Source organism: Leptidea sinapis, chromosome 4 (genome assembly GCF_905404315.1).
Source record: "Leptidea sinapis chromosome 4, ilLepSina1.1, whole genome shotgun sequence".
Classification (NCBI taxonomy): Eukaryota; Metazoa; Arthropoda; class Insecta; order Lepidoptera; family Pieridae; genus Leptidea; species Leptidea sinapis.
Genome location: NC_066268.1, coordinates 7,854,976 through 7,869,671, shown reverse-complemented (window position 1 = coordinate 7,869,671; position 14,696 = coordinate 7,854,976). Strand labels below are relative to the sequence as shown.

Genomic DNA, 14,696 nt, shown 5'->3' with positions numbered 1-14,696 from the left:
AATAAATAAATTACGAAAGAGCAATGATAATTATAATAATATTGACACACTTTTTACACAAATTATCTTGCCCCAAATTAAGCATATATAGCCTGTGTTATGGGTTGCAAGACAACGATATATTTAATACAATATACTTAACATACATAAATACATATAAACATCCATGACTCGGAAACAAACATCCGTATTCATCATATAAATGCTTGCACCTACCGGGATTCGAACCCAGGACCTGTAGCTTAGTAGGTAGGATCGCTAACCACTCGGCTATGCAGGTCGTCTGATATATGATATATATATATATAATCAACTGTTAAAGAATTTACATTGCAACATAGTTAATCAGCGGTCGACAAGATTACAAAATCTCACACCAAATGATGCTCTATTGACAATAAAATTATGTATTTTATTAATCATAAATATATCTACATTTCTGAGTGCAATATCTATTAATAGTGTAGTGTACACAGAATAAAAAAAAACTATTAAATGACTATTGAATTTGGATTTCTATTATAGCCTGTTATTTTGTTTATTGACTTTAATTAATTTATTAAAGAGGAAACAAAAACAACAAAACCCACATTCTCCTGAAGCAGCAGAGGAATTGCAGGAGTATTAGTGGACTTAGGCCTAAGGCACTCCACCAGGTGACAGAGCAAAACCAATGGAGACAGCTCGTTAACCAATTGAATATGAGTCACGATGGATGAGGATGTGATTAGGAAGAGAGGACTTCTTACGCAATTTTTTTAAGATGACAATGTGATACTTTTATGGAAACAGCGATTAAGGCAGTTGCACAGTTTGTACGTAGCAGAAAATTGCTTGAAAACCGCACTGTGGAGGAAATGCACGCATTCAGCTATCCAGTTATGATGATATGAAGGTTTGTGGCGTGTCGTGCTAAGGTCGAACATGTAACTTGTTGAAAGAGTATTTTATAGTTAAAGGAGCTCTTAGAAACAACCGGTCAGAAATGAACCCTTCTTGGCTCCATCGTACAGTTCAATAACCAAGTAATAATAAATACCAGTGGGAGGCTCCTTTGGATAGGATGCCGGCTAGATTATGGGTACTACAACGGCGCCTATTTCTGCCGTGAAGCAGTAATGTGTAAACAACATTGCTGTGTTTCGGTCTGAAGGGCGCCGAAGCTAGTGAAATTACTGGGCAAATAAGACTTAATATCTGTGTCTCAAGGTTGACGAGCGCAATTGTAGTGCTGCTCAGAGTTTTTGGGTTTTTCAAGAATCCTGAGCGGCACTGCAATGTAATGGGTAGGGCGTATCAATTACCATCAGCTGAACGTCCTGCTCGTCTCGTCCCTTAATTTCATAAAAAAAAACAAATAAAACAGATTAAGGCATTCCACCATCAATACTGGAACGACTTGACGGATTTTTTTTTCTGAAAGGAGAAAGGTGTAATACCAGAGATGTCAAAGGAGCGTTTCCCTAACTAGAAACAACCACCCCTGTTCTGCTGGACTGCAAGGAAGTGGCAAACTCCAGGGCAAACCACCAGGGCCCACCAGGTGTTCTTCGCGTGGTCTTCGAAGATGGGTGACTTCCTGAAGAAGCGAGCTTGGATAGTTGGAGTAGCCTTTTTTTATGATAGAATGTGACATGACGAGCAGGACGCTTAGCCGATGGTAATTGATACGTCCTGCCCATGACAATGCAATGCCGCTCAGAATTCTCAAAAAACCCAAAAATTCTACACTATAATTGCGCTCGTCACCTTGAGACATAAGATGTTAAGTCTCATTTAATTTAAGTAATTTCACTAGCTACGACGCCCTTCAGACCGAAACACAATAATGCTTACACATTACTGTTTCACGACAGAAATAGCGCTGTTGTGGTACCCATAATCTAGCCGGCAACCTGTGCAAAGGAGCCGTTCCCACTGGTATTCGTACGCAAAATAGGCGTTTATCACTATTTTATTAGTTGGGAAGAAGACTATTTTGTTGTTCTGTATGACAAATGAAAAGTGTTGTCAATGGGGTGTCTTGGAAGGTGATGTTAGAAAATAAATACATAGTTTTATGCTTAGGCATTTCATTTCTCCATAAATGCTTTGTAATTGTCTTGCTATTATATGTATATTTCGTCGTATTTTTGAGCCTTGAGTTATGGACAATTTCGATCGTTGAAAATAAAAAATAAACAAGTAAATTTACTACGAAAACGTAATAGATACTACCGCAAAATTTTTTTTATATAAGAGGGGGCAAACGGGCAAGAGGCTCACGGGATGGGGAGAGGTGAGGCAACCGGCCATGGACATCCGCAACAACAGGTGTCAAGAGATGTGTTGCCGGCCTTTAAGGCATCTATGATAATATAAACCTTTTAAACATTTGAGTTCAACCAAACAAACTTTGTATCATCGCGAACTGGTTTTAGAAAGTATATGACGTATTCTTACAAGCATTTTTATAGGAATAAAGATTCTCGACGCATTATCTCAGAATAAATAGATTTGAACGTACAAACAGATTGCATAAACAAAGCCGGGTCAATTATCTATATAAATATCTTTATCGTCTGAGCATAAGTTTACGTTACTTACTCGTGTTTCGCGACAATGATAGCTTGTTTAACACATTGAATATTCATTCTTCGAATAATATTAATCATAAGTGGAAAATAAAACGTAAATTATTAATTATAAATTAATAGAAGCAATATTAATAGAAATATGAATAGGATTTTGTGTAATAAGTAGCAGGTTTTCAATTTGTTTCAATTTAATTTGATTTTATATTGATTGTGAAGTTGTTAATGAAGATAAGTGCAGTCACCTATTTAACAAAGGACGATAATTGAATTCAAGAAAATGAAGATATCAACGACTTTACTTCGACAACTTTATATAGTTATTGTTGGTAAGTGTTGTAATTTTTTAAAATTTCTTAACTGGGGTTATATTACTGGGTTTCCACGGAAGACCAGCGGATTCTTTCGAAACCACAACTATGCTGAGTTGGGGGCCCATTGGCGTCATTAGATCATAATTAGATTAGTATAACTTCAAGAACAATTATCAGAATGTATAATGACGTCAATAAACATTTTTTCTTTCTTTTTCTTAATATAATTGCTACTACTAACACATTTTTTTTTTGCGATGCGATCGGAACGTAATAAATACTAAATATTTACCCCCTTATTCATAATAGTCCGCTTACTTTAAACAGCCGCTTAGGAGTGTTTTTTTTTTCATTCTGACTTAGGTCAATAGAAGAAGACAGAGTGAGAATTAGCAATGCTTTAAGTTAGCAGACTATTATAAATAAGGGGGTAAATATTTAGTAGTAATATCTAGCCACATATTGGAAACTCTAATTAAATCGACTGAGCCGTTTTTGACAAAATCTCTAAAATACTATTTTTCGGCGTACATATAACTTAAACAAGTGAAAATTAGTCCATTGAATAAAAAATTACACATAGTATTTTTATTTCTTTATTATATTCAGTTTTTTTATATTGCAAGAATTTCAGTGTGAAAGAGCTATCGATATGGAAGCGATTCGATCGTTATATCGATACTAAGCTAGAGGTTCCGCGTTCGAATCCCGGTAGGTGCAATCATTTATATGATGAATATGGATGTTTGTTTCCGAGTCACGGATGTTTTATATGTATTCATGTGTGTTTAAGTAAGTATTTTCTCTTAAATATATCGTTGTCTTGTACCCGTAGTACAGGCTATGCCTAGTTTGGGGCAAGATAATTTGTGTAAAAGTGTGTCAATATTATTATATTACTATGTCTCGTGCAAATTTCCGCATTTTAATTAATTTAACTTTTTATCAACACAAAATGACACGGTGAGCTTGAAACAATACTTTACTGACAACTGCATTCGAATCGGTTAAGCCGTTTCTTAAAAAAATTTGTGCACAAACAAAGAGCTGATAAACGGACAATAATTTATAAATTATATTTTTTGCCTGACTTACATAAAACATTGTTAAAAATGATTTTTTGAAAAAATATTTAATGTGCAGGCGGCATATTTACACTTTGATTTTATGTATAAGTAAATGAATGATGAAAAATGAATTTAAATCAAATAATGATCTAACGTTATATTAAGACCATTATTCGATGTTGTCAAAAATATATGTTTAATTTATATTTATTATTATCATACATAGTTTATACGTCTAAATACTAGACTCTTGCTACAGGACAAGCGATGAAAACCGGCCAGGTTTTAATTTAGTGGGCGTGATAAGCTACGTCTTACACTCGCGATTTGTACGTCACTTTGTGTTAGTGTGCTTGCATTGCTAAAAACTGCTCAAAATAGAGCTTAACAGTCAATCACAATATAGCCATTTAAGTGAGAGAATATTATTTTGCTATTAAAAACAGACATATCAATTATATTCATAATAATGATTGGGCAAATATTTTCGCAAAATATAGTATGAATACATGTACACTCATCACGACTCAAGTTTGACTGCGATTATAAGCCCCTGTAATATACGTTACAAGTGTTTATAGAATATGCTAGTTGGAGAGATGAGTGTGTGCATATGCATATAATGGTAATACACACACTACACCTTCCACCTAAAAAGAAAAACAATTTAATATAAAATTACATATTTTTAATATACTTTTTGTTTAGTTTATTTGATAAGTACAGTAAGATATAAATACAAAAAACCATATACTTAAACGTATATGTAGGAACTAATAGTATTCTATGAAGAATTTATTGAAATTTTGTAATAAATTAAATAGGTATTAATATGTTTATTATTTTATTAGTAATTTTCATATAATAACAAAAAAAAACAAATATTTATTATTTAGAGTTACAATTCCAGATTGGTACTTCTTGAACTTTAAATTATACATTACCAAAAATGTTTAAAGAAAACTAAACAGTATTTGAAAAAATACATTTAGATTCATAATTTTTTTTTCCTATTATCATGCGCAAAGTTCGATTTTGCGTATGCATTTGCGTTCACTAAGTACCACTTTCCCACACGTTGACATGAGCGTGCGGGAGTATTTGAAAAAAATTGTAGTGGTCGAACTCTGCGCAACTTAATAGGAAAAATAGTATATGATACTCGTGCGTTCGTATGTCATCCTGATATACGGCCTACTTTGCGCACTTGTATCGTAATGTACTATTATATAATTAACTTTCTTCCTTCGGCAATCACAAAGAAACAGTTATTTGCCAGTTTTTTGTATAGTATTAGTTACTCTACACCTTTGCCTTTAAAATAAGACATTAATATTGAGCCCATACAGGACGTAGAACATACACCGCCGTTGTTTTATAAATTAAGGTGATTTTACTAAGATAAAAATAAAAGTACGTGCCGCTGCTAGGATTTTGGAATTTATTGATTGACCGCCTATATGGGGTATTTTCGTCGATGCGTTAACTCAAAGTTACCAGTAACTCCTAAAGTTTTATTACTACGTGCCTGGATACATAATATATTGTCACATTACATGCGTATGCAAAAATGCTCTTTTCTATTCATTGAACTAAATATAAATCACATCGAAATGTCATACAAGAGTCATCTAACATTATATTTTAGGCATATTTCATATCGGCTATACGTGCGATTAACAGAATATATACAACTATTACGTACAAAATAAATTTCAACATATCGTCTAGCCTTGGAGTTGCTCGAGAGAAAGTTGAAACCGCTATGAGATAAATCTAACTACATGCTCTAATAAAAAAATAATCCTCCCACGCGTCGTTTTCCTCATTACTGAGGGTCGCAAATCCCCAGTTGCAAGCTGTGGAAGCTGATGTTCAGAGAAGATCCGACCATTTAGCGGGACTGCGTCCTCTGGCACGTTTGCTGTCACCATCACCTGTTCATTATTGTGATCCTCTTTACGAGGAATATGTCCGAAGAATTCCAGCATCCTAGAAAGGCACATAGTGGAAAGACTAGTTTTGACATTAAGCTCTCTCAGAATAGACACATTGGTGCGAAAGGCGGTCCATGGAATCTGTAGTATTTATCTCCAGCTCCACATCCCTATGGCGTGTATTCGGTCTATGTCGGCCTTTTTCCATGTCAAGGTCTTCGCTCCATAAATGAGTATGGGGGAAAAATGGGGATATTATTAATACATTAACGCTGTAAATAAATAAATAATAAAACTCCGAATTCTAGTCAACATTATAGCACTACTTTGTCAATCTACCTAGTACTCGAAGTTACGATTGAAACACGAAAAGCGGTGTATTATTATAGTATTTTATGAAATAATAGTATAGTGAGGGTCAAAACATACGAGTGGCGTGGGATGTGATGTGAGCCGCAGACGAACAACAAACATGACAAGTTTTCGAGTTGCCGCTTTAATGGGCTGGAAATGTATTAAAAGGCATAAAAGGCATTTATTTTCTCAAAATTGATTCTTTTAGATTTTTTTTTGATGTAATTTCTAATATTAGTATACTACCGCTTCGGAAACAAATGGCGCTCTGAGAGAGAAGAAGCGGCGCAAGAAACTCTCCCAGCATTCTTTATTGTGCGCTCTTTTTAATATATTACTAGCTGCTTACTGCCAATAATATTTCAAAGCATCAAGAAATATTTCGTATAAAATGCTCCCTGTTGATGAAAATGAAATGAAAATAATGAAATTGTTTCACAGCAGAACTGTCAATAAATTCTCTCTAATAAATAAATATTGAAAATAAAAATAATTATGGGTCCCAAATGGAAATAAAAAGTTTCCTATCTCTCAAGTTGGAGCTAACTGCAGTCCATGAAGTAATCCCCATTTAAATCCGTTCATTAGTTTAGGAGTCCATCGCGGACAAACAACGTGTCACGTAATTTATATATATTAAGATATACATAATTGTATAGGTACATCGGTACATACTTAACTATGGTGAGTGGTTTAATTTTTTCTTCAAGGAATGGCAAAGGTATACAGCCAACGCACGAAAATTGAAAATTACAAAAGATACCTAGCAGCATTTTAGCAAATTATATTAGCAAGTTTTCTTTCTTAATTTGACATTAAAATATTTAGTCTAAAGATTTAAAAAGTATGTACTACGTATTACCAAACATATCTATGAACCTACCATACCTGACAAAAATAAAACATAAAAAACAATTACTGTACTTTTTATGGTAACATTATAGTACGGTAAACAATGCTTTTTAGGCCATACAGTACTTCTTCAAAGATTCAATAAAGTATGTACTGATATTACTGATCGTGACTGTATAAATGACAGATAAAAGTGGAAGGTTTTTTTTTTTTGGATTTTATTATGTTTGAAAGCAAAAAGTTGATTTAAACGTAGTGGATTTCTGATCTCCGTTTCACAAGATTATAGCCGTCATGTTCATACAATCGAGTGAATCGCTTTTTTCTTACGGCGTTCCTAGTATACTATCTACAGATAGAGATAAATTACTACCTTCTAGTGTCTGTAATTAGCTGTCAATAATCTGAAGCTGTCCCAATATAAGTACCCTATAAGTCATTCTTATCGACTTATATTGGGACGCGTGAATTGCAATTTCCATACTAACTTCTCTCGCAACGTGTATGGATAAGGAAAGTCACATAAGTTTATTGGGACAGAGACTGTTCTGTAAGTAAGAGATAGACTGAATATTGGGAACGGCCGTAAGAGAGTTTCGCTAGAGTACAGTCGGGCTGCAGTCATATGTGACCCATGATGACATATGTCACCCATAAATAACTGAAGGATATAAGGATAATAAAATATTGATAAATATGCTTTGTAGTTGCTTTTACACACGTTTATCGACCCCATTATTTATTACTTTATAAATTGTAAAATACAGAGCGTAGGTCAGACGATAGCAAGTCGAAGGTCATCGGGAAGTGATAAAGTCTTTTATTAATGTTTTTTTTATGAAAATAAGGGGCGAAACGAGCAGGATATTTAGACGAAAGTAATTGATATGTCCTGCAGCCGCTCAGGATTCTTGAAAAACACAACAATTCTGAGCGGCACTACTATTGCGGTCGTCACCTTGAGACATAAGATGTTAAGTCTTATATTACCAGTAATTTCAATAGCAACGTATTTACTGCTACTTTTCGCAAATCAACTGTCGACCTCCATTCTTCATCTTATTTGCGTGAAAGTGATCTTGGTTCAAGCCCATTTAAGAGCGCGTTTTCTACTCGCGACGAAAACTTTATATGAGATATTTTCCGGAGCTCTATCGGAATGATGGGAGCAGATTATCCGATAATTATAACGTATATATACAAATAGTTTTCCATGCCTATTTTCGATCAATTCCTTAAATAATAATGTATCGTATAGCAACAATGATATTTAAATATTATAATATCATTGTATAACAAACCCATTATTAGAATTCGTATAGAATAATGAAGTATGTGCTGACATTGATATTTTCCTTAAACATTTCTATAAAAATAGTACTTGAAAATGTCTTAGTTTACATTTAAATAAAACACTTATAATGGATTTAAAACGCGTGTTATTATAAATATGATATATTTTAGATTAGTTAGCCCAACGTTTCAAGACCTTTCTAGATCTCGTTTTCAGGGGGACTGCAGATGAAAATAGAAACAGTTACAATTGCACGAGTTTTAATTGTATAAATTCTGTAGAGTCCACTTTTCATTGAATGCTTTTTACAATGTTAATACTATCTCAGGATCAGATAAATTTTCCTGTACTTGTTATTTGATGATAGTTTTATCCTGTTATCTGTTATTGTACCTAATTTTTTGCCACATTGGTGCGTGCCGGTGAAGACCAGTATACCCCGGATAAGAGACAGCTGTACTAGCTTTTTTTTAAATGAAAATAAGGGACAAGATGAGTAGGATGTTCAGATGATGGTAAATGATACGCCCTGCTCATTACAATGCAATGCCGCTCAAGAAACTTGAAAAACCCCAAAAATTCAGAATGGCACTACAACTGCGCTCGTCACCTTGAGTCATAAGATGTTAAGTCTCATTTGCCCAGTAATTTCACTAGCTACGGCGCCCTTCACACATTACTGGTTCGCGGCAGAAATTGCCGTTGAGGTACCCGTTGTGGTACCCATAGTCTAGCCGGCATCCTGTGCAAAGGAGCCTCCCACTGTTTTAGTTGTTTTGTGTTTTAGTACTGGTAGCTTTTGCCCCACTTTCTATTTACGCTCTGGCAGTTCTCAAAATGATCAGATCAAAATTATACAGCGAAATCTTTTGTTTCAGTTAATCTATCATCAGTAGGACTGGGTCTGACAATGGCGTGGAATTCGCCGATGCTTTACAAACTGATGTACGAAGACACACAGTTATCCCACAGGATCACCAGCAGTGATGCGTCATGGATCGTCTCCATTGGATACCTTGCCGCTATATTTTGTGAGTATAACTCACAGACTTAGAATATACTATAGTATAGATGACCTAACAGCCAGATAACCAACAATTTTGATTTGTTAAAACGTGCGTGAGCAAGTCGCTAAGCCAACTCCAAGCGTGATAGACTGTTTAGGACTTGTCAATTAAAATTGGTTATAGTAACAATAGATTCTTTCCTTTTATATTCGGAAAGTCGTGATCAGTTTTTTTATTATTTACTAAAATATCAGCAATACACACCTTATCAGAGTTTTAACTGTCTGGGAGCTATTGTGTTTTAGAAGATGTACGAAACGCTACTTATAAAAACACAAAAGTCATTACTTTGTTGGTTTTTTCAATTACCAGTATCCGGCATTGATGATCAAATGGGTTAAAAACTATTAACTTATCATTCAATGTTTTGTGAAGGCCAAGAAATGTATTTGAGCTCTCTGCCAATGGCATTAATATAGGTACCTACCAAAACACTGTTCATTGTAACGATTTATAAGGTTTTAAAAAAAACTACATGCTAGATCTTGGTTCAACCAATTTTCGGTGGATGTTTGCATGGATGTAAATCATATATTTTTTTTAGTTTTATCATTCTCTTATTTAAGAAGTTCCAAGGGAGTCCAACACACATTTTACCACTTTGGAAGTGTCTCTCGCGCAAACTATTCAGTTTAGAAAAAAAATATATAAGAAACCTCAATACCATTTTTGAAGATCTATTCATTAAAACACGTATGGGTTTGTTATAAAAAATTTTTGAATTTCAGTTCTAAGTATATGGGAACCCCCAAAATTTGTTGTTTTTAATTATTACTTCGCCCTGTGCTGCCCCGGGGCGTAAAAAGAATAGGGTAGTCCCAGGTCCAAGGGTGTCGTAAGAGGCGACTACGGGCTTTTTGAAAGTGGGAGAGTCACGCTGCTGTCTCATGACGTCAGCACAATCGGGCCAGACTCGTCCGGGTTACTTACCACACTCGCACAGAATACCGGCGTGAAGTAGCGGCCTAGTGCCGCTATGTTTCGCATAGGTTAGTGTCGAGGACCGGAGGCCATTCCCCCCCCCCCCCCCCCCCCCCCCCCCCCAAAAAATATGAGAGCGGTATTTAAAGAGAAATTACCCCAGGAGGGTACCGGCTCTTGTAGAGCCAGAGAATCCCTCCCCGAGCATTCGCGCTCGGGCTGCCCTTCGTATTCTGGGGAGGTCACAGTACCGTGTATGTCACAGGACAAACAGGGCAGCAACACCACGGCACCCCGCTCCACGCTTAATGTGGACTTTTGTAACATCCGGGGAATTCACTCCAACTTAAACGCCGTCCACCACCACCTTGAGACGTCGCAGCCGGCCTTGTGTTTCCTTACGGAGACGCAGATATCTCGACCTAGCGATACGTCATATTTAACGTACCCCGGGTACAAAATTGAGCATAATTTCATGCCTCATGCCGGAGTATGTGTGTACGTTAGGGAGGATATCTGCTGTCGCCGTCTCGGCAATTTTGAGGGTAGGGGCCTGTCTACTCTCTGGCTCCGCGTAGATTTAGAGGACCGCGTCCGCATCTATGCGTGTGTCTACAGGTCCCATAGTGGTAACGCAGAAACGGATCACCTCATGGGCTGCGTTCAAGCGGCATTTGATGACGTGCTTGCTCAGATCCCCTCCGCTGAAATCGTAGTCTTGGGTGATTTCAACGGGCACAATGCCGAATGGCTTGGATCACGTACCACAGACTACGCAGGGCGATCTGTGCATAATTTTGCATTGGCGTATGGTCTGTCCCAATTGGTTGAGTCGCCGACGCGGCTCCCGGATGTGGATAGCCACATGCCGTCCTTATTAGATCTTCTGCTGACTACACATCCCGATGGTTACCAGGTCTCTGTCGACGCCCCTCTCGGAACGTCCGACCATTGCCTGGTCAGGAGTGTAGTGCCTATCCGATGCCAACGTCGCAGACCACCAGCGACCCGCCGCGTTTGGCACTACAAGTCAGCAGATTGGGATAGGATGCGTTCCTTTTTTGGATCCTACCCTTGGGGCAGGGTTTGTTTCCCTTCGGATGATCCTAGTGCCTGCGCCGTTGCAGTAGCCGATGTGATACTGCAGGGCATGGATATTTTTATACCAAGCTCTGTAGTACCGATCGGTGGCAGATCACAGCCCTGGTTCGATGCGTCAGTTAAAGCAGCATCTGACTGCAAAAAACAGGCGTATCGAACTTGGGTTGCGGCGCTGGGCTCAAAGGATCCGAACTGTAAAGTTCTGAAGAGGAAATATAACCGTGCCTCCAGATTTTTTAAGCGGCAAATCGCCCGTGCGAAATCGAAGCACGTCGTCAAAATTGGCGAGCAGCTTTCCAGTTACCCGACCGGAACACGCAAGTTCTGGTCGTTGTCGAAAGCTGCTCTTGGTAACTTCAACCAGCCGTCCATGCCGCCGTTGCACATGAGGAATGACACCCTGGCCCATACGGCAAAAGAGAAAGCCGATCTCCTGTGCACTCTTTTTGCCTCCAACTCAACTCTTGACGACAACGGAAAAACACCGCCGACCATCCCGCGGTGTCAGAGCTCCATGCCTGAAGTACAGTTCCGACAGAAAACTGTTAGGCGAGCTCTGTTTTCGTTGGACGTCAGGAAGTTGAGCGGGCCGGATGGCATTTCTCCAATCGTGCTTAGAACGTGTGCCCCTGAGTTGACGCTGGTGCTAACGCGTTTATTCCGGCACTCTTATTCAAAAGGCGTAGTCCCTGATTCATGGAAGTCAGCCCTTGTCCATCCGATCCCAAAAAAAGGAGACAGTTCAGATCCGGCAAACTACAGGCCTATTGCGATTACCTCCCTACTCTCCAAAATCATGGAGAGCATAATTAACCGCCAGCTCTTGGTATACCTTGAGGGTCACCAGTTGATCAACGACCGGCAGTACGGCTTTCGCAATGGTCGGTCGACTGGCGATCTTCTGGTATACCTAACACATAGATGGGCGGCGGCTATTGAAAGCAAGGGGGAAGGCCTGGCAGTTGGTCTGGATATAGCGAAGGCCTTTGATCGTGTATGGCACAAGGCGCTCCTCGCAAAACTTCCATCATTTGGGCTTCCCGAGAGCTTATTCAAGTGGACCTCCAGCTTCCTCATTGGGCGCAGCATACAGGTCGTTATCGACGGTTATTGCTCGAATCCCAAACCCGTGAACGCTGGAGTGCCCCAAGGCTATGTGCTATCTCCCACGCTGTTTCTTCTGCATATCAATGATATGTTGGACACCGCCAACATGCATTGCTATGCAGACGACAGCACTGGTGATGCCGTATACACGGGTCATGCAGGTTTCTCTCGGGAAAACGTCGACCAGTGCCGGGAGAAACTTGTGTCTTCTATCGAGTCCTCTCTCGAGAAGGTAGAATGGGGTAAGTTGAACCTTGTCCAATTTAACCCCCAGAAGACTCAAGTTTGCGCGTTTACCACTAAAAAAACCCCATTTGCCGTATCACCGCTCTTCGAGAACAATTCCCTTAAAGCCTCGCCTAGTATCGGAATACTGGGTCTCGAAATCTCGAGCAATTGCCAATTCCGTGGCCATCTGGAGGGCAAAGCCAAACTGGCTTCAAAGAAACTGGGCGTCATAAATAGAGCACGGCAATACTTCAAGCCGGCCCACATTCTAGCGCTCTACAAAGCGCAGGTCCGGCCTCACATGGAGTATTGCTGTCATCTCTGGTCTGGCGCACCCCAGTATCAGCTCGATCCATTTGACCGCGTGCAACGCAGAGCGGCTCGAATTGTCGGGAACCCAGTACTCTGTGAACGGCTGGATCATTTGGCGTTGCGTAGAGACGTCGCTTCATTGTGTGTTTTCTACCGCATCTATCACGGGGAGTGTTCCGAAGAGCCGTTCAACCTAATTCCTGCCGCCGAATTCCACCTTCGCACGACACGCCACTAGTTAGGATTTCATCCCCACCATCTGGATGTGTGGCGGTCCTCCACAGTGCGGTTTTCAAGGAGCTTTCTTCCTCGTACCACGAAGCTGTGGAATGAGCTTCCGTGTGCGGTGTTTCCGGGACGATACGACATGGGTGCCTTCAAGAAAAGCGCGTACACCTTCCTTAAAGGCCGGCAACGCTCTTGTGATTCCTCTGGTGTTGCAGGAGAGTGTAGGCGGCGGTGATCACTTAACACCAGGTGACCCGTACGCTCGTTTGTCCTCCTATTCCATAAAAAAACAGTAAACTTTTTGTGTGAAAAACAGTAAACTTTCATTCATGTCATTAAATTACAAACAGTTTAAATATTTTACAAGCTTATATTATATAATATGACTTCATAGTGATTGTCATTGAATAGCCACACTAGTCAGAGACTGTTTCGTGGAATCAAATAGAGCAATGTTTTTTTTTTCTATTCTGCGTCTTGGCAATCTGTCTTTCAACAATGATCCATTAAGCTGTCTGAAAATGATTGTATTTTGGTGTTGTGTTTAGGAGAGGCTTTTCCGGTGAGATGTCTCTCAATTCTTGTGTACAAATCTTGCTGCTAGTCCCTGAATACAGTGGCGCTTCAGCCTTGTGAATTTAAGGCTCCCAGGACCCTGAAGTTGAAAAGCAAGTTTGTTTCTATGACAGTTAAGTCTAAACTGGTAGTTCTTACTGTACTTTTCTATGTCTTGCTTAATGGTTTAAAGTTTTATGTCTGCGTACATCAGTTTGTTGTTAACATGCCAAGGAATATTAAGTATGTTTCTGATTGTTTTGCTTTGGAACCTCTCCAGTATTTCTATGTTACTTGTATTTGCCGATCCCCACAGCTGAATTCCATATGTCCAAATAGGTTTTGGAATGGCTTTGTAAACAGCCATTTTGCCTTCATATGTGAGTTTCTATTTTCAACCTAACAGCCAGTATAGATTGCGAACTTTGGTATCTAACTGTTTGCGTTTGGTCCTGATATGTTTCTGCCACGTAAGTCGTGCAGTGTCGTAATCGTGCCAGGTGCATCCCTAGATATTTTGCATCATCCGCCTGCGGCACTGGCTGATTGTAGATGAAAACTGGTGGACATGTTTCTCGCCTGAGTGTATAAGGTACATGAATGGATTTATCCGTGTTTGCTTTAATGTGCCATTTATCAAACGATTATTGAACTAAAGAAAGATGTCTTTGAAGGTTTTCAGATGCTGTCTGCACTTTTTCATGTACAGATAGGAGCGCTGTGTCGTCTGCATATGTAGCTGTAGTAACTTCATCAAGGGTTGGCTTACCAACTTATCTTCTGTGA

At 38.9% G+C, this 14,696-nt stretch overlaps 1 protein-coding gene across 1 annotated transcript in view; it reads left to right on the top strand.

Annotated features, from left to right (window-relative positions):
- Positions 1-2,584: 2,584 nt before the first annotated feature.
- The window catches only part of LOC126979750 (facilitated trehalose transporter Tret1-like), a 33,402-nt gene continuing 21,290 nt past the window's right edge, over positions 2,585-14,696 (top strand). The window contains exons 1-2 of the mRNA XM_050829264.1: positions 2,585-2,902; positions 9,270-9,422. Coding sequence (XP_050685221.1) covers positions 2,854-2,902; positions 9,270-9,422 — 202 coding nt within the window. The 5' untranslated portion in view covers positions 2,585-2,853. The remainder of the gene's footprint in view (positions 2,903-9,269; positions 9,423-14,696) is intronic.